The 21,460-nt window shown below is 40.2% G+C and overlaps 1 protein-coding gene across 1 annotated transcript; it reads right to left on the bottom strand.

The window, feature by feature from the left end:
• Positions 1-12,279: 12,279 nt before the first annotated feature.
• Positions 12,280-15,806, bottom strand: LOC134872476 (uncharacterized). The gene is made up of 5 exons (XM_063895796.1): positions 15,600-15,806; positions 14,600-14,794; positions 14,430-14,509; positions 14,290-14,344; positions 12,280-14,141 (listed from the first exon to the last, which is right to left on the bottom strand). The coding sequence occupies exons 1-5, from the start codon at positions 15,699-15,701 to the stop codon at positions 13,965-13,967; spliced, it is 609 nt and encodes a 202-aa protein (XP_063751866.1). The 5' UTR covers positions 15,702-15,806; the 3' UTR covers positions 12,280-13,964.
• Between the last annotated feature and the right edge of the window lie 5,654 nt (positions 15,807-21,460).

Raw genomic sequence — 21,460 nt, forward strand, 5'->3', positions numbered from 1 at the left:
ATCTGAAAAAAATAATGGTTGCTGTACATAAAGATGGCCTATGCTATAAGAAGATTGCCAACACCCTGAAGCTGAGCTGCAGCACAGTGGCCAAGACCATACAGCGGTTTAACAGGACAGGTTTCACTCAGAACAAGCCTCGCCATGGTCGACCAAAGAGGTTGAGTGCACGTGCTCAGCGTCACATCAAAAGGTTGTCTAGGGGTTAAAGGGTGTGGGGGGTCAGTCTGTCAGTGCCCAGACCATACGCCGCACACTGTATCAAATTGGTATGCATGGCTGTCGTCCCAGAAAGAAGCTCTTCTAAAGATGATGCACAAGAAAGCCCGCTAACAGTTTCCTGAAGACAAGCAGACTAAGGACATGAATTACTGGAACCATGTCCTGTGGTCTGATGAGACCAAGATACACTTATTTGGTTCAGATGGTGTCAAGCATGTGTGGCGGCAACCAGGTGAGGAGTACGAAGACAAGTGTGTCTTGCCTACAGTCAAGCATGGTGGTGGGAGTGTCATGGTTTGGGGCTGCATGAGTGCTGCCGGCTGTGGGGAGCTACAGTTCCTTGAGGGAACCATGAATGCCAACATTCACTGTGACATACTGAAGCAGAGCATGATCCCCTCCCTTTGGAAACTGGGCCACAGGGCAGTATTCCAACATGATAACGACCCCAAACACACCTCCAAGATGACCACAGCCTTGCTAAAGAAATTGAGGGTAAAGGTGATGGACTCGCCGAGCACGTCTCCAGACCTAAACCCTATTGAGCATCTGTGGGGCATCCTCAAGCAGAAGGTGGAGGAGTGCAAGGTCTCTAACATCCCCCAGCTCCGTGATGTCATCATGGAGGAGTGGAAGAGGATTCCAGTGGCAACCTGTGAAGCTCTAGTGAACTCTATGCCCAAGAGAGTTAAGGCAGTTCTGGAGAATAATGGTGGCCACACAAAATATTGACACTTTGGGCACAATTTGGCCATTTTCACTGAGGGGTGTTCTCACTTTTGTTGCCAGAGGTTTAGACATTAATGGCTGTGTGTTGAGTTATTGTGAGGGCACACCAAATGTACACTGTTATACAAGCTGTACACTGACTACTTTACGTTGCATCAAAGTGTCATATCTTCAGTGTTGTCCCATGACAAGATATAATAAAATATTTACAAAAATATGAGGGGTGTACTCACTTTTGTGTGATACTGTATATCAATTTACAAAGCAGTGGTTGATGTTTTGTGTCTACAACAGGTTCACTTTTGTATCAGTCACAGGTTGTAAGATAACATTGATTAGACCCCGATGGCCCTGGGGTGTCAGGCACTGACCATGAACTGCTGCTGCACCCTAGAGGTCCGTCTGCTGGTGATTCATTGTTGCCTGTAATTCCCCATCTCTCTTTCCCCTTCCCGTACACTATCTGCTAGGATAGGATTGTAGGCAAACAAACATGACAATGGTGTCAAATGTCTTAGTGACCCAAAAGGGTGAAATGGGAGTGATTTACATGCACTGGTCATGTAAAGGTTTTTGAAGAGAATTGTGATACATGATCTTAAAGTGGACATTTGTGGAGCAAGTATTGGGTTCAGAACTATGTAACCTTATTTCTGCAGATGTTTAGGGCAAGATGAGGACACAGAAACTGAACAGTTGTGTTGTGTTTTTATTACTTCAGTCTGAAACAGATTTTGACATGAGGGAAATGCTATAAATACATAATTAAACAGTGTTACAGACGGTAAGTCTATGTCATTTTAAAACTAATTTATAATAAGCTGTATGTGTTGAAATGAAGTTTTACCCTATGTATCTGTAGTCTTACTGAAAGGACCCACACTAAATGGTTTTTCTTATCGTGTATGTTTCTAAGCCCTAAATGCCACACATGGAAGTAATCCCACGTAACTTCCAAATCCCAGTGGGATTAAGACTTTTGCAGATTGAAAGGCGCCGTACTTTCTTTGTATTTATTTGTTTTTACTTATGATGAATGTCTGACATTTTATTTAACCCTATAACCCTCTGGTTCCCCTCCAAAATGTTCTTCTGATTCATTCTGGCTTTCTCGTTAAATCAAAAATAATTCACAGTGCCCATGTCATACCGGAGTCGAAAATGATTCCCAAGAGATAAGGAAATAAGCTGCATTTAGAAATCCATCCCATTAAAGTTATGTTGTCTGGCACAACAACTTTAATGCACTGTGCATCTTAAACACAATCAGGGCAGCTTAGTAATAAAGTGACACATCATCACAACAACCTACAGCGCTGCGATTCGCCTGAAATGAATATAAGGTTAATATTGAGTTCAGTGTTAATTTTCTGTTAATTTTTCGTGTTTCCTGTCATTTCCCCACCAATTCAGTTGGGATTTTTCAAAATAAAAATACTTTTAATCCATATTTGGAGCTTTTCCTTTGGTTCCCATGTCAGTGTTGTCTTTTTCTACATACCTAACCTTTGATGACAAATCCCTGTGGCAAAAATCAAATGGTCATTTCAAAAAGTATTCACGCCTATTACCACCATCTGGTATGATTGTTGACCTTTTATGATGCAGTTGTTATCCTTATGGCTTGCAATCTTCGTAAGGCAAGTCATGTGCTTTTTTTTGGGGGCATCCATGCTCTTTTTGTATTGCTGAAATGACACAAGTTTGATCGAACGTGTTTCACAGAGCATTACGTAACTTCCATCCATACTCACTTGGCTTCCCACAATGCCCTAATAGGAAGCGATTATTTTCCTACCTGCTCTTATTTTGTGGCTCATCATTTTTTCATATTCCTTTCACTCCAACCCCAAAACCTTTTTTTTTGCGTGGGTGAAAACACATCTCCGCCTCAAACAAAGAACCTTGTTACCTCAGCCATTTAGTTAAAGGAACAATCTAGTGCTGTGGTTACTCATCTCAGACAGGGTGTATCTTTCTTTTTCCATGAAAGTACTATCTTTGCAGCCTCTCTGATATAGAGCCATGCAGTTAAAAAGACACTCAATACTCAGAGGAGCTGAAGTCATAACCTTGACTGATTAAAACAAAATGTCAGAGTCACTGCCACTACAGACCAATGAGTCAGAGATGGTTTAGCATTTTGCAAATATGTCCTTTAGACCATTTTGTTGTCCTAAAAATGTTTTGTTCTTTAGGCTGTAGAATCGCAGTAATCGTCCTCTGCATTTACTCGGCAGTTTATGATTTTCGGATTAACATTGAGGGAAGGTTAGAGTATAGTATAGTAGAGTATTTTACACTGGAATTACAATTCCTACGTAATACTTAGTTTTAAGCTTTTGCACAAAGTCGTACTTTGCCGTTTTAAATAACTGAGCCATTTTTAGGGCTTTGTGTTTCTTCTTGTAGCGTAAATAAAACAATGGTAATTGTGTTTCCAATTTCTTTAGTTCTTCCTTTAAAAATAACAAAAATAATGGATCCAAATGCCGTTAAAGTACCGGATCAATAAGCAGTATTGGTAAGAGTAGTAGTACCATTAAAGTCTTAACAATATCCATCCATACACAAATCATTGATAAGTAAGCTACAGTATGTGTGGAATAGGAATGGAATAGTGATGTGATTATTTGCAACCTGCAGAACAAAAAGTAGTTAATGTTGATTTATATATTTTCATCAAAGAAATAATAATTAAAACATCTACTACTCAATTAAGTCTGAATTATTTCACAGTGGCACAGGATCATTTGCATACAAGCACTTTTGTTCAGGTTCAATCCATAAGACATACAATTATAGTTGGATCTTTTTGTCTTGATATTATAAGCAGAGAAAATGTAATGTTCGTACAACTTTATACAATTAATCCTTCCAATCTAGGTGGGAACCAGATTGGGGGGTCTTCCAATTACCCAAGGGGGCCTGACTGAAAAAGTTTGGGAACCACTGGCGTAGAAGAATATTTGTTTCACCGTTAGAGCATGATGCTTTTAGATGGCTAGGTTAAATCCAAATCCTATTAATGCATTATTAACAGCTTCGATGTTCAATAGAGGGGAAACAACAGTATCAGATTGTTATTGGCATGGTGTCATTAACTATGTTGTAGCACATGGAAAAACTGTTATCAAGCCATCCTAGTTTCTGCCTTGTTCAGACTGTGGTAAAGTCGTTTTCAATCAAACATAAAGTCAGTTCCAGAAGCCCAGACTGCAAAGAGAAAGCACTATTGATCAAAGAGAAGCCCTCCAGCTGTCATTTTTCTGAAATTCAGCTTACAAGTTATTTAAAGCTGTGTGACAGTTACACATGACATCGTTTCATTCCTCTCTCTTTGGTCGTCATTTTCTAAGCACGTTATTTTTTAATATTTGGCATTCTGTAGAAGATTTTTTGAATTTGTTAGTTGGCGAAAAATAAAAAGAAGTCCACAAAAAATAAAACAGTTCTGAAATTGGGGGCGCCGGTTCACGTCCCGATCGGACCAAAAAAATATGGAGTGAGCTGGCAGCTGGAGAGGTGCCAGTTCTCCTCCTAGGCCACTGCCGAGGTGCCCTTGAGCAAGGCACCTAACCTCTATCTGCTCCCTTGGCGCCGGGCACCGCCTCTCTGCTCTGCCACCTCTCCTCTGCATGTGGTTGTGTGTGCATGTATTTCCTGTGTGTGTGCATGTATATCCTCTGTGTGTTTAATTTGTGTCAACACAAGCAATTTCCCTGTAAGGGAATAATAAAAGTATGTCTTCTTCTTCTTCTTCTTAAATTCGGTTCATCCATGCATTATTGATAAGTAAGCATGGGGGAAGCTGAACTACAAAGGGTGGGAAAGAGAGATAAAGAGGGACTCAATTCCCCAAAGCCAGCATTTTTGCTGATATGCTTTTCACAATGTTGCTGTGCCTGGGTTACCGTAACCTCAGTGATGAAAGAACACACAGACATGTTCAGTTGTGCCGGGACGTAATAGTTTTAGTTCTGCTCGGGTTGCTCAGTTAAATACATTGCCTTCCGCTAAAAGAACACGTGCGATATAAAAAACACGAAAAAATGCAACAACAAAAAAAAAGAAAGAAAGAAAGATAGATGCTGGGAATGGGGTTAACATTTCTTGCTAATACCTATCATTATGAAACCTCCCCAGCAGTTCATGTTTTCTGACATCTTATGTTTAAATATGCACATGAGGCATTATCTTACGTAATAGTACTAATTTGCATACCTTTCCATAACAGAAATCTGAACAGTGGATAGTCGGGTTTACAATTCTTGTTTAGTTTTGTTGCGTATTATAGTCAAAGGTTTTTTGAAAGGTTTATCACTCCGTAAATAATAAATGACGGTCAAATCCTTGTTTTTTTTTCAATAATAAAATGCTCAATAAATAAGGCTGTGAATTAATAAATTAAACCAAGCCCTTTGTAAAAACCAAGTGGGAAGTTGGGTGTATTTGAGTGTAAATAAGGTGGAGATTTCTGTAAGTATATCACCATAACATCTCCCCAGTTGATTACTTACATAAAGGCAATTCTTTTTTAAATAACACGTTTTATGACATGCATTGTCAATCATTACTTTTGGGGAACAAAGATCTACAGATGCAAAGAGACAACATGTAGTAATATAAACACTAGTCTGAGAAGAGACATGTTATTTGCTCTCAAAATGAACTACAATCTTTTTGCCTGTAGTGCAAGTTTATAGAGCAGTGTGTGCATTCTGTGTCAATGATATGATGATGTTCCTAAATCTCCATCTGTGTTTTGTGTTGAAGTATAAAAGATTAGATATCAGTTTAGTTTCTTCATTCGTGGCTTGCATTCAGTTTTGTGAATGAACTATAACAGTGTTATTCCACACCATAACAGTTGTTTATCTGGTGAAACGATTACAGGCCCAGAGAAAGCTTACACATTCAAACAGTGTGGATATAGCCATCTAATAAACAGTGGGTAGGGTGATGAATAGAACAATCCTCTGAGAAACACATTAATGTCTACTGTGAGGGTCACTCGGATAGTTTAATGGGGAACACTGCCTTTTAGTTATTTCAATGGCCTAGGAAAGCTCAATCAATACCAGTGAACATGAGCTGCTCTCTCTCAAAGCCAGAAATCTGAGTAGTCTCAGACTTGCCATGTCATTATGAATAACGTCTGGGGATTCTCCATAGACAGTGAATGGGAGACTGACTTTGGGGACCTATAGAATGTTTGTTTTTGTATCTTTCTTTATGTTCCCAAATGAGTTGATTACATTACATGACTCTATTGTCAATAGTCAATTATTTATATTGTCAACTATAACTTATTTCCCTTTTCTTTGTCTATGGAGCATTTCCACATCCTGTTTATACATGATGACATAACAAATTTGAGTTTTAGCGCTCTAATCTTTGGATTTGGGAGGGATTTGTTTATGTTAACTATTTCTGGACTTTTTTACACTGTGTCTTAACTGAATGCAATGCAAGCAAGTGTCAGAGACATAATCATCTTAATAGCATTGTACTGTTCTTGTTTGCCGACGCCTTGTTTTCACTTGGTTCCTGCCCCTTGCTTTGAAAGCGCTGCAATGGACAAGGAACCACTGATAAGTGAAGATGAGATTAGAAGTTGATATTTCCTGAATTCACTACAAAATGCTAAATAAAATGGCAACAGGCTTGAGGTAAGACTGCCAGGGAGTTTCTGCCCAGTATCAGTAATACTTTGCTGTCTATATCATATATAACTTACAGTAAATATCCCAATATATTAAGTGTACGTTTAAAAAATGCTCTGATTTGAAACCCTTTTCTAATAATAGCGATGGACAGTTATTAACAGACGGCTGCTAATTAACTGGTTCCAGTGTGGTGCGGATGTACTTGTGTGTTTCCTGTAGTGGTCTCTGCATCCTGTCTCTTTTCATTGTCAGGAGTGTCTACTCTGCTTGGATAAACATGTACTGCTTGATGGCACATCAGATAAGGAACCATAATTTTGTGACTTTCCTCTAGACTTCTTCAGACCATCCTGCTTCAGAGTAGTCTGTCAGCATGTGACACTTAATCAGACCTGGACAAAGTATTTCAATCAGTAACACCCCACTGTAACAATATTCTGTAACGAGAAAAACACCAGTGTTAGAAAAAACCACAACAAAAGTATAAAAATGTACTAAATGTAGCAAAAGTAAAAGTGGTCAATATGCAACAGACCCTTTGAGAATAATTATATTTGGAGTCTTTGTGGTCCTGAAAGATAATCTGTTTCTGAAAAAAAATAGTGATTATAATGTGCAAGCGAAAAACATTTTTTCTAACAATGAATATTTAATAGGTCATCATAAACTGTACGTAAACTTAAGTGATGAATAATTGTAAATGGTTCCATTCCTCCTATTCTCTAAGTTTAATGTTTGACAGGATGAGAAACAATACTTTGTAGGGAATTCCTGTAAAGTTTCAGGAAATAAAAAGACAAATGACAGAAGGGAGTTTCACTTCACAATTATGCGTCAGAGTAGTAAGGAACTAGTTGTGCCAGTTTGCTACAAGGTCAGAGGGGTCATTTAGATAGCCTTCTCTCAGCTTTCTGTCACATACCACATCCTCTGTCATTATGTTGTAAAATACTGATTATTACGTGAGTTGAACATGATAAATGTGTGTCAATTCATAGAAGAGGCAGGAAACAGTTGAATTTAGTTATGAGCTTTCATACATTAAGTACGCTATGTGACCTTCTAGTAGCTAAAACACAAAGAGATTTGGCAGCAGAAGAGACAGATTTAGCATGTGATAACATTACAGATTTAAATGGTTGTGTTTTATACTCAAAGTGAATTAGGCTTAATATTGATTCTGTTCACGTTGCTTCTGTCACTGGTATGTTTTTGTAATCAATGCTATTCTTGGCCAATTTTAAACCTACTGATCTGCTCTTACAAATATCAATCAATGAAACTCTTCATTCTTACTTTGGAGAATGGTGTTTTATTGTTCCTAGAATCCAAAATTACTCGCTATAATATGCCTCTCATAATCAGTTTCTGGATTAGGATTGATAATTTATTGCTATGTGCTGCTTTGTACTTATTCAAGATATGTTTGTTATACATCTTTAATTAATTTGTTAAAATTACTTAATGCACCGTTGTCCCAAAATAGAGTAAACCCAAATAAGGGGATCCTACACTGAGGATCCGGGTGGGTTTATTCAGAGAGCAGTAGTGGCAGATTGTCTGTGTGGGCGCATGCATGATAGAGTAGGAAGTCATCTCTTAAGTCCCGCTGTGCTTCCCTCTGTGCCAAGCCTTCACACTGCCAAGGCTCCGGCTGTGATCAGTAGCCTGCAGAACGTCCACCACATGAACAGAGATCTGCTTGGCTCTTTATTATCGGCTACTTTCCTGCAGTAATGCTGAGTTTGAGGAGGTAACAAAAATAGTGCAGTATAAACACATTATACAAAGGCTTTTAAAAACAGTCATTTAAGAGCAAAGATAATGAAATAAACACAACAGGTATAAAATACATGAATAACAGTCACAGTGTAATGTTAGATAAGAACAGTTCAATTAAAAGAGGCAAAAAGAAATGTTTTCAGCTTGGATTTAAAAGTAGTAAGAGTTGCAGCGGCCCTGCAGGGTTCTGGGAGTTTGTTCCAGATATTTGGAGCATAATAACTGAAGGCTGCTTCTCCTTGTTTAGTTGTAAGTGTGGGGACAGAAAGTTGACCCGTTCCAGAAGACCTGAGACTTCTCGATGGTTCATAATGTAAAAGGAGATCAGAAATGTATTTTGGGCCTAAGCCATTCAATGCTTTATAAACCAGCAGCAGAACTTTGAAATCAATTCTTTGACAGACAGGAAGCCAGTGTAAAGACCTCAGAACTGGATTGATGTGATCCACTCTCTTAGTGTTAGTGAGGACTCGAGCCGCAACGTTCTGAATCAGCTGCAGCTTTCTAATGGATTTGGAGGAACCCCACATGTCGTATTTGTCCGCTCTGATGTGTAGCTGCCTATAGAAACAAGTGTTTCCTGTGCTTTAAGTAAGGTTCAAACCAATTTAAAACTGTTGCCAAAAGTCCCAACCCGTTTTCTAGTCAGTCTAGTAATATGTTGTGGTCAACAGTGTCAAATGCAGCGCTGAGATGTAATAATACTAACACTGAGATTCTGCCACTGCCTGTGTTTAAGTGGATGTCATTGAAGACCTTAACAAGAGCAGTCTCAGTGCTGTGGTGCGGTCAAAAGCCTGACTGCAACACATCAAAACAGTTATTTGCATCCAATAAATTACTCAGCTGTTTAAAAACTACTTTTCCAATGATTTTACCTCGAAATGGGAGGTTTGATATGGGCCTGTAATTATTCATTGCTGAAGCGTCCAGATTATTCTTTTTTAAGAGCGGTTTAATTACTGCAGTTTGAGTGAAGAGACCTGTCTACTATATGAAGTAGCTCTGAGGACATGCTATGAAAAACATTTTAGAAAAAGCTTGTAGGTATAATATGAAGGCAGCAGGAGGAGGACTTCAGATGTTGAATAATGTCCTCTAGGTCTTTATCATTAATCTGATGGAATTGTGTCATGGTGTTTGAATTGATTTTAAGTGGACACAAGGACAACACATTTGCTGTACCTGATACAGAAACACCGACTGCCCGTCTGATTTTCTGAATTTTGTCAGTGAAGAAGGAAGCAAATTCATTGCAGGCCCTGGTGGATTGAAATTCTGATGCTACTGACACTGGGGGGTTTGTTAGTGTCTCAACGGTAGCAAACAAGGCACATGAGTTGTTTGTGTTTTTGGCAATGATGTCAGAGAAGAAAGACTGTCGTGCCTTTTTTAATTCCAAATTATAAAAGTCAAGTCTTCCTTTATAGATTTCAAAGTGAACCTGGAGATTCTTTTTTCTCCACCTGCATTCAGCTTTTCTAGTCTCTCTTTTTTCTGTTCTCTTGCTCATGGCCTTTCTCCATGGAGATATTTGCTTGCCACATACCTCCTTTAACTTAGTGGGAGCAATGGCATCTATGACATTCTTAACATTTGAATTAAAAAGATCGACTAGCTCATTTACTGTGATGTTAGCAAGGGCTATTGTGGGAGAAAACTTCTGAACAAACATTTCCCTTGTGTTTTCAGAGAAGTGCCTTTTTGTGGTAATTTCTTTTTGAACATTTATTGTGAACAGAAATAGAGCTCTCAAAGAAGACACAGGAATGATCAGAGAGTGCAACACCAGTCACCGCAACCTCAGAGATGTTCAGACCCTTTGAGATGATTAAGTCTAAAGTGTGCCCCTTGTGCGGTGGAACCGTTACATGCTGAGTCAGTCCGTAGTTAGAACAAGAACACAGAACAGTTCTTTAGCCCCTCTGTCTTCGGGCTTGTCTACATGGATGTTAAAATCAGCAACAATGACTAGACGGTCAAAGTCAATACACATTATAGACAGCAGTTCAGCAAAGTCATCAAAAAAGCTAGCACAGTATGTTTAGGAACATAGCTTGAGAGGAGCATTTCAGCTGAAGGGCGACATATTCAAAAGATGGAAAGGTTCCATATGAGGTCTGCTTGCATTGAAGGGAATCATTCAAAATAGCAACTCCACCCCCTTTCTTATGTATTCTAGCCTGACTCATAAAACTAAAGTTGGGAGGGGTTGATTCGATAAGAACAGCTGTACTATTATTTTAGGTCTATCCAAGTTTCAGTTAAAAACATAAAATCCAGATTGTGCTTGCTGATAAAATCATTGATTAAAAATGTTTTTATTCCTAACAACCTGACATTTAATAAAGCTAGTTTCAGCTTGTTGAATACACTATCAGTCTGATTTTGTGTGACAAGCTGTGACTGATGTGGAATCGCAGCTAAATTTGATACACTAACAGTTGAGCGCTTTCTGTTTCTAGGCTGATTCACCGTTCGTAATCTATAACCTATCAACACAGATATCGGCCAAGCTATGGGCAGGCAGGGTCCCGGCATGTTCTGGAAAGATTTGAGAATGCCATACGCCCTTGAGCCTGGACCTAGCACATATCAGTTAGAGCTTGTTGTCTTTCTACACACACATTCTTATCAGGCTCCAGAGACAGCTGATTCGGTCTGGAAGGGGGAGGAGGTGGTGCAGTTTTGTTATGGATGATTGTGGTAGGCATGGTGATGAATGTACACATGTGGATAGACGCAAATTTGCTCCCGCGCGCAAATGACGTGATTGAAGGGGACTGCGTCAATTACATGTTTTCAACTCGAGAGTCAAATTCGCCTTGTGAGTTCTAGGGAAAGCCAATCAGCGTTGTGAATCTCAGCCTACCGTCACTGACGTTGAATCAGAAAACCAGACAGTAGCCGTTAGCTGTTAGAACACAGAGCTCACATCTCCTCGTATCTATTCAGAAACTGGGGAAAAGTTATTCATGTAGAAACCACAGACTGTCTAAGGCATAGCCTTCTCCCCTGCTGCAACGTGTGTGTGTGTGTGTGTGTGTGTGTGTGTGTGTGTGTGTGTGTGTGTGTGTGTGTGTGTTTATGCATCACGTAATATCTGTTCCCCACAGAAACAATGATTTACATAAAGACTCCTGTCAGAAAATGTAACCACTCAAGTTTATTGGGAGGCTCAATACTCCTTTCACTCATGGCTTCACAGTAAGTGATATGAAATGATCACTTGTTGATCTGGTCGGATAACCAATGATCTGTTAATAACATAGCCCAATGCGCTAAATAATTTGGATATCCGGATAGCCTATCGGTTAGAGTAGCCTAGAGTAGTTATTTGGTTTCCCCCATGAAAAGTAGGCCTCTAATCTCTGTGATCTAAATAAATAAAAAACAGCTATTAGGCCGTTTCCACTGCAGGAACTTCCGGGTAATTTTACCGGTCCGTTGGTGCGTGTCCACTGCAGGAACCAGCCCCGAAAGACATTATTCTCCCGGAACTTTTACTGGGGCTAACGTAGCACCTGGTCGAGGGTAGGTCGTATCGTATTACATTAGATTATTCCTTGCAAGAGGAACACGGATTACATAACCAAACATTTTTAATTTTAGTAATATATCAATTATTTCAGTAACTCCCAAACTTTCGGTTTTGTCCCTTTTGGGAGGGTCCAGATCCCTTTCAGGGGGGTCATATCGCTGTCTTCTTCTACGTTTCTATCAAAAACTAATAAATTATAGTTTTTTTATTTAAAATAAAAGGATTTACAAAGGAAATGTATATTGTTCCTGTTTTTTATTGTAGCTTATGGAAAAATCACACTTAAAAAACAACAATGTGTAATATTTTTACACCAGACCACCATTACATGTTTCATCTCGCGCACCCCCTGCTGGCAGCTCACGCACCACCACACTTTGGGAATCCCTGATCTAGAAAATTCGAACAGCTCTTATCATGGCGGTCACTTGGGTACTTTCGGGTCATTTCGCTCCGTCAGGCACCTTGCTAAGCTAAACTGATGGCGTTTCTCAATACCAAGAATGCAAAGAACGGACTTGTGTACTTGGGGAGAACGTTCCTGCGAGTTGTTCTTGGAAGAATTGAACTTGCAAGTTGAAGAGCACACAGAGCGCTGTTGGCGGTTTGAGACGATGCGTACTTGCTGGTATTGCGCAATACACAATTGTGGAGCTTCTCAACTCCCAAAACGTTTAAGCAGATTTTGAATTCGCCATCGATTTTCGTAAAACTGCTAATATTTGAAATCTAAACCCTTGATTTCTCGCCTCAAAGTGAATTTGTAGTGATGAAATAGCATACGAAAATAGTAAAAACGTACCGTTGTTCAATGGCGTCGAGTAATTTCCCGCTCCTCGCTTGAATGCCGAAATGAATGCTGGGATATATTTGCTGCCGAGTTAACATAAGTTAGCATCCGATGCATCCTTGGTAAAATGGGCGTGTCGAGAACATTTCCGGGAATACATCCGGGAGCTTTATCCATTCTTGGTGAAAGCGAACTTGGGTTTGGGACAGTACTTGGGCAGCAAGAGATGACGTTTCACAAGAACACGAGCACACGAGTACAGACAAGAACGCATATTCGTCCGTACCCCCAGACAGAGCGAAATGAAAATGAAATGAAAATTGAGCGGAAGTACGTAGGAGGGCAATAGGCTCTGTGCACCAGCCCCGTGACGTACTTCCGATCCGGCCAGTGATCGGCAAGTCAGTTTCCGGTTAACTTCCGGCTTCAGTGACGGTAGCGGGAAAAATGGACGGACGGAATAACTTGACTTCAGCTCTCAGAAAAAAGAGAAAATACAATGTGAGGCATAGTTTTAAGTTGCAGGAAAGGGAGGGTGGCTCAAACGAACATTGCTGTGTGCCATTTTGCACCGGATCAAGTCGCTATAATAGTGAAATAAGCTTCACCGCTTTCCAAAGGACCGCGTCCTTCGAGCGCAGTGGATGCAACAAAATCACACCACTTCATTCCTGTGATTAGCATTTGCCCTTGCACTTGTGAGTAATAGGCATGTGTTTTTTTTAGCTCCAATTTTCCTGAATTCATTTTGAGATATGGGCAGTCAATGTAGCTTTTGACATTCGGACATTTCATCTCAATCAAACCAAACTGACATGGCTCAGAAGTGTCAAAAATTAACCCATCTGGAGATGCCCCCATCCAAGGGGCGTCAGGGTGGATTACAAATCCACAGGGGTAGTGGTTGACCCTCTTCATCTGACAGTACTCCCAGATGGCATCTGCCTCCATTTCAAGCCCCCTCTTCATTGCTGAAGTCTGGCGGGTCCCCTGCAGTATCTGGTCAGCCAGACTCTCTTCGGCGCCTTCTCTGACCTGACAGATCTCCCTGAACCGTGAGGCAGTAAGTCTAGGCCTGCTTAACTGATGCCATTCACCACATGAACTTTGTGCTCTGGTAGCACACTCAAATGTGTGTGCCATGTCCCAAGTGACTTCCAGACTTTTGAGGTGTAGCTGTTGTGAGTCTCTACAGACGAACATGCAACTGGATGGCTGCAGGCGGTAGTCTTCAAGAGGCAGAGATGGAGGTGGTGGAGCAGCATGGAAGGACAGGTCTCTCTTGGCTGTTGGTGGTTGCTGATAGGACAATGCACTTCCAGCCTGAACCTGGAATTTCACAGCTGATGCCCATGCTGCAGATCATCGGAGCCTCAGCTGCGGAGAAGTCCTTAAACACCTCTGACACCTAGAAATGTAACCAATTATGATTATCATACCATGCATATTCCCAGTTTCTTCAATGAGAAAAATGCCCCAACTTTGAAACACTGGTGTAGGTGTAAGAAATTTGGTTGACATCATAATGTCCTGTGAATTGTTATATCCCTACTCACCTGAAGGACGGAGAGATCAGGTAAATCCCCACTGAGGGCTTTGTAGAGTGTGCTTCTAGATGGAGCAGAAAATGTACACAAGTGTCATACAATTTTTTTTTTTTACAAACAGTAATAAATCTACCATATTCAGCTTTTACCTTACACCCTCTGTTGTTGCTCCACACTTTGGCTTCGCAGATAGCACTGCCATCTTATCCACAGGGCCTGGCTTTACACCCTGTCAAGTTACATAGGATATACTTTAGGAATCACCAACATGTGTATAATGAATGTGCAATAGGTAAATATGGCTTTTTTCTTCACTTACCAAAGTTCTGGGCTTGTGCCATTGCTGCTCTCCCTCGGTACAGCTTAGCACAGGGGGCACCACTGGCAACTTGAGCTGAGAATAGTGGGCTGATTGAAACAGCAAAGCCACACAGTGGTTACATAAAGCTGCTCCAGCCACACATGTGCAGCTGTGGTGCATCAGCTCCACAGGACTGGAATCTTTCAGCACCACCTGCATAAGTAAAATGTCAAAGTTACTACTTGTTAATAATGGCTTGTTTAATTTTTTTCAATCATTCTTTTAGGACGCAATCTGTTTTTTTCATCATTTCTACCTGTAATAGCCACTGCATGTGCAAATATCACATGTTAGATTTTATATTGATACTTTCTTTAATATGCCAACTGCACTAAAACAATTTTGCTGATTCATTGCATTTGATTTGTGGTTGACTGATTTAATTTGATTCATGATAACCTAATACTGTACATACAACACCAGCTTGCACCTTAAATGAATGACTGAGTTTAAGCAGAACACAGCTAATGACAGTGAAGGCACAAGAGCCTGCAAAAAGAACTAGAATCATATTAATCAGAACACAGTAACCCAGCGGGGAGCAGCTAAGTTAACTTACCTGCCTTCTCTAGTCATTGTTTATATTCTACTAAGAGTTACATTCAATTTGAATTACCTTAGCTGAATTCCCAGGAACAGGGAACACTGGGTTATCAAAGCAACAGCTGTTTTCTTATCGATCCTAGCTTTACCATACACTCAAACTGTGAGGCTTATCAACTTTCTTCATGGATCTGTAACACAGTGCCCTGACCACAACTTCACCGGTGCCCTGATCTATTCCTGACACTGAGAGAGACATAAAGTTAATACATCTGAAAACATCTGTCTGCATGGCTAAATATCTTCACAGGTCAGTAAGGAATATATGATTAATACGAAAGTACGAAACAAACGCAAAGCTTAAAAGTAGCACTGTGGTAAGGTTAGCTGGCAAGTTAACGTTGCCACAACTTACCCTCGTACTGGTGTAGGTAACTTGAGATATAGAGGCGAAACCCCTTTTCCCTCTTGTTCTTGGGAGCAGGGGAGTGGGCGTCCACGATACGGTGAACATCATTTATTGATATCCTTGGCAGATTCTGTAGACATCTAGTAAAGTTCATGGTGCTGCGGATGAAGCCGGAAGTTAACCGGAAACTGACTTGCCGATCACTGGCCGGATCGGAAGTACTTCACAGGGCTGGAGCCTATTGCAAAATCATTACTTTGAAATTCTGAATCATTCATTTTTTCTTTTAAAGTGGAGATGGTTTTTTATAGGGGCTGTCAGATGTATTGTTCCAGTGTGCCAGATCTAGTTTTATTAGATCTCAGGATTTGTGTGGTGTAATTTCTCTGTTGTGAATGGGGGGGGGGAAATGCTTCCCTCCCCTGCATCTGACATAACAGCAGACTGGTGCAAGCTGCTTCCCCTGGACACAGTAACACAGGTGCATGGCAGCAGCTTCTCACACCATATCTCTGTGTGAGGTGTGAGAGCCGCAGCTGCACCGACCCGCTTAATCGATTTTAATTACAAGTCGTTATAGCCTCCCTGTCCAAACAGCGCGCATAAGATATACTGCTGAATGATAGCCATAACCTTGAGATACACAGGATCATTAGAGGATAGTTATGGATCACAATGATCTCAGCAGAAATTCAAGGCAATATCCTGTGTGTTCCCAATGTTGTTTCCTCAGCTAAATGTACATGTGAGGGACATTAAAAGCTAAAGATTAACTGTTTCACCACAACCTGTTAATGGCCATCACAGGTCATGCGGCAGCAGGGCTGTTTGGTGAAATGTAATAGCTGTCATGGGAGAAGGGCCGAGCAGAGGTCAGCCATGTGGATTTTGATGCCTCATCACTTTTAGTCACAGGAAAGCATGTGTACAGCTGTTAGCTGCTTGTATTTTTCCACCATACTGTGATTAATAATTATTTAAATAACTAAATAAGGAGTTGTTTGTATTAGGAGCAATTCACTTCAGGTGCTTTAAAGCTAAAAACTGTAACATTTCTGCATTAAAAAGGGCTAACAGACTAAAAACAATAAGCCTTTGTTATATATTTCATTGAGTTGTGTACTTACCCACTCAACATAACGGTTTCAAATTGGTCATCTGTATAGGCCCCCTATCCCTCTTGTGCATGCCTCAGAGTTGTGGTTGTTGGCCAGAATCTGTTATAAATGTACTTTTAATTGTTTAACTTGTACTTACTTATCCAGCTTTAAGCAAAGTTTATATGACACACTTTTAGATCTATAGCGGTTTGCCTTCATCAGCTGAAGGATTTTAGTCATTGGACTTTAGTGTCTGTAATTATCAGAAAGAAAAACTGAGCAAACATTAGCAGTAAACTTCCAGGCACACTGCCCTGCAAGGCAAACACAGATTTTTAGCAATTTAACACTGACACTGCTTTATTCAGTATTGTGACTGGTTTATCTGTTTTGGAGGGGGAGGAGAACTGAGCAAATGTTAGTGTTTAGCTTAATGCTGCATCCAATTGACCCCTGAAGAAATCTTCACTTTGAAAAGCTGACTGCAATGATGAAAATGGTGGTGGAGACAACTACTCCCATGATAACACGCTTTGTAACACGCTACTCCATCTTTTGTTATCTCTTTGATTGAGATAACCCTAGTGGGTATATTGTCAGTATAAAGAGGATATACAATTCTCATTTTGATATTCATATTTGTATTTTATGCATCTAATGTGACATGTCTCCATGCTTTAATGTTCAAAAAGCTCTTTATTTTTCCCACATTGCATGTGCTGCAGCACCTCTTTTCACCCTCTGTCTGAAACCAGAGCCCAGTCTGCTCTGATTGGTTAGCTGGCCAGCTCTGCTGCGATTTGTCAACCACTTAGACATGTCCCACTTCTTAGCCTATCATATACAATGTGTTGGAGAGCTAGCCAATAGAAGTGCAAGTGTTACATAGTGATTTCTTTATGTTAAGGAAGAAAACAAAGGAGTCCAATGGAGGTGTTTCAGGCAGGGGGGGAGTGTGTGAGAAACTCCCTTTGGAGGGAACTTTGGGATTTTAGCTTTTGCAGACCATTTAGATGCTGTTAATCTGGTGTTTACATGAGCAAAACGGCTTTATTCTCAGATGTGTCAAACATGCCTGGAATTCATTCAGTCATAGTTTCCTAAAATAGAAGCATTCTATTATAGGAAACTAACTCAGGGCAAAAAGGACGGATGATTACCCAGCTTACTTATCACATTGAGACAAATTAGGAAGTAGAACATGCACTCTGATCAGGTGATTACTCCCCATCTTTGTCTTCACACTGCCAGAGTGAATACGTAGCAGGAGAGAGAGAAAAACTGAGCTGGAGGGAGAAGAAAAAGTAAAGACAGGGAACAGGCATTCCTCATGTCATCTCTCACTGTTTTGGAAACACAAGCGCTGAATAATTCATAGCCTGTGGGAGGTGAATAATAAATACGTGCAAGTGATTAAAGTGTGCATGCTCATTAGCAAAGGAGATAGAGAGAGGAGGGCTTCCCCCGCTGAGAGATCTCTCATCTACTTAACCAAATACAAAGGTGCTAAAATCACACTTTATTTGGAATTAATTTGAAAGCAGAATTTTATTGCTTGTAAATCACAACATCCAAACATTCACAGGCTCTGCTCGATGCATTTTGTTTCCTCTGAAGCTCTCTGAATGCAGTGAAATTGTGTAAATGGAGTGAAAAGGAGAATCCATGTTTAACGATGGTGAATAATGCAGCGCTGCAGCATCACACAGAGCTTTGTCTGCACGCTGTTTGTTCTCTACAGGGAGAGGTGGGAGTAGAACATTTAGGTTTTATCTCCTCCCCAACACTCTCTCTGTTTCAGTGTGTGTGTTTTTGCATGCTAATTATTCTCTATGAAGTTGTGTGTGTGTGTGTCTATAGGCTGACACATCTGAGCCCATGTATGTGTAGTTGTTTTTGCGCAACATGGGTCGTTGGCTCCAGTAATATCTCACATCCACCCTCATGACACCCACTGTTAAGCGCAACTATTCTAAATATACACCTCACATGTATGTAAAAAAAACAACAACACAGCCCCGGGCAAGACAAAAGAGCACGATGCATTTTTACTTATCAAAGCGAGGTAGGAAGGATGTGCATGTGTGGAGGATATAACCCAAAGGTTTACTTGAAGCTGTGCAGAACACTAGGGAACAGAGTGATGTGTGTCTTTATTTTCTTGTATGTGAACGTGCACAGAAGCATGTATTATGACAAAACGGAGGATGTGTGTGCCAACACATTGGGCAATGGAGTGCAATGATCCGTGCTTATGTAAGACATCGCTGAGGGTTTCCCCTTTTTAAATGACACAAAGCAGCTTGGTGTCCATTCAGAATAGCTGCAGGAATAATTCATTCTGACAACACATAGACAAGGAAGAAAAATGTAAGTGTAAAGGCTTTCAGATCAGCAATAAAGGCCACACATTGTATAAGAATGTGTAAAAGGGTTTTCTTTTTAATAAACAGAAGATTACATCCTCATAATACTGAACCGTGATTGGCTGAAACACTCACTCATGGTTGTGTGGGTGTGTGGTTGTGTGGCAGAGAATCTTCCTCTGGAGGGTACACAGGGATGTCAGCCTTTGGAGACCATTTACATGCACTAAAACAAATAAGAACCTGTGATTGGCTGAAACACTCACTCACACTCACACAAATTCAGTCATTTATAGTTAGCATGAGCATGTTTAAAGATGTTTAGCAATGCTGTGGTTCTCCACATGTTATTGGCTGAAACACTCACTCACACTCACACAAATTCAGTCATTTATAGTTACCATGAGCATGTTTAAAGATGTTTAGCAATGCTGTGGTTCTCCACATGTTAATGTGCTTTTTTAAAAGAAATATCTGCTGCACAAAAACCATGACAGCAGTTAGACTTAACTAAAATACTTGAAAAGCTAAAACTGATGTTTCTGAGTTATTTTCCTGCTTGTGTGTAGCCTGTTCTGATTAGTTCAGAGGTCTGAGCCTCTGGTGTGGATCATTGTTCTCCAGAGTGAGCCACCATCATGGGGTCTTCAGCTGACAAAATAAAGCAATGTCCCCTCTCTCCATGCCTTCAATCATCAAAGCTCACCAGTCACATTCCTTAACATGATCTGAGAAAAAAATTCCCAGGAAAACTTGAAATGGATAGTATTGTTTTATAATAAAAGAAAGGATGCCTAAAACAACAATATAGACAAAGCCACTCATGATTATATTTACACATTGTTATGCCGTTCATCACATATGTATGCTGATGACATCATTTGTTATTAGAGGAGTGGTTAGTTGTGATCAGTGTTTGGCCCCCAAACACAATTGTATACTGAACTTCCTCTTCCTGCTTGTGAGAGGCAGGCGCTATAGAAGAGCGTTCACAAAGACACCGTCACAGAGGATGTCTGGGGGACCATTTCTCATAATACCACATGCACACTTTTACACACACACACACACACACACACACACACACACACACACACACACACACACACACACACACACACACACACACACACACACACACACACACACACACACACACACACACACACACACACACACACACACACACACATTCCTATCCCCAGTAAAAGTGCATGCCACAGACTGGAGGTCTCTGATTTTCTGAGCTCACGTGACAGCAGGTATTGACAGTGAACTCTACTCTTAGATAAGAGGACACATCCGTCAGCACATTTGGATGATAGGAATGGCCAACTGATTGTAATGTTTATGATAAAGCTCCTTTAAAAGATATGTTGGTGCCCCATGTTTTTTTTCCAGAAAAATTAATATCTTTAGCTAATTTATTCTAGAGAAATATCTGGATTTAGGTTGCGAAATGGCTTTTTTTGTCTGATCTATGTCATTGTAACATGGAATATAATCATTTGAAGAAAAGAAACACTGTTGTTACATTTCCTTAAGGAACATTTGGTCTATTTCAGCCACACTAGCTGTGTGACGATTGTCATTCAAATTGGTGCCAACATCAAGTCAAATTATTTGTCCAATACTTTGGCGCAAGACAAAAATACTGTACCTGCAAAAAAAAAAAAAAAAAAAGAAGATTTACAGGGAAAATGTATCATTCAAATCACATCAGATCACATCTATTTCCTTATGTGTCACCTTCACGAGCCGTATCTGGCATGCAACACTTACAGTGCCGCATACTGTATGCAGAAGTTTTAGCAACACATTTAGTGTAATTAATGTCAGATCCACTCGTCTCTTAATTGGGGCAGTGATATTATAAAACTGTTAATGAACACATTTTTTACCAGCTGATCTTCCTGCAAGTTGCAGCTGCAGCTGTGTTGTTTTTTTATCCTGGATCAAGTGTTTAATTCATGTATGTTTAAAGTTAACTTCTTATGGGTCATGAAGTATAACGCTCCGCTGTCAGTACACTTCTCCAGGTTTGTGATTGGTCAAATGCTGTTAAACCCGGCCCCTTTCATTTGAAAGCGCCTGTAGCTAGATCGCGATTGTTAGGCTTACATAGGCCACATCACTCAAACATATCCAGGGTATGTTGAACTGGCATCGTCGTACAGGCCACAGGGGTGTCCAAACTTTTTTCACCGAGGGCCACATGCAGAAAAACATACAAAGGGTTGGGCTACTCAATAGAGGTGAGGTATATTAAGTTAAGCTATAAGTTCTCAAAATCAATCAAATGTAGGTAAATTATGCTTGAAAAAATAGTGTAACACACACACTTTACATAGGGTTTCAGTTATATATCTATTTGTATAATATGAGAAAAGCACAAGTTTGC

Source organism: Eleginops maclovinus, chromosome 11, assembly GCF_036324505.1.
Source record: "Eleginops maclovinus isolate JMC-PN-2008 ecotype Puerto Natales chromosome 11, JC_Emac_rtc_rv5, whole genome shotgun sequence".
Classification (NCBI taxonomy): Eukaryota; Metazoa; Chordata; class Actinopteri; order Perciformes; family Eleginopidae; genus Eleginops; species Eleginops maclovinus.

What these genes read in the sequence shown, in the direction of transcription:
- LOC134872476 (XM_063895796.1), bottom strand. Translation starts at nt 15,701, where the DNA reads ATGATGTTCACCGTATCGTGGACGCCCACTCCCCTGCTCCCAAGAACA. An exon ending in GGCACAAGCCCAGAACTTTG is followed by an intron (nt 14,510 to 14,599) that starts GTAAGTGAAGAA and finishes GTAACTTGACAG; the next exon opens with GGTGTAAAGCCAGGCCCTGT. An exon ending in GCAACAACAGAGGGTGTAAG is followed by an intron (nt 14,345 to 14,429) that starts GTAAAAGCTGAA and finishes TGCTCCATCTAG; the next exon opens with AAGCACACTCTACAAAGCCC.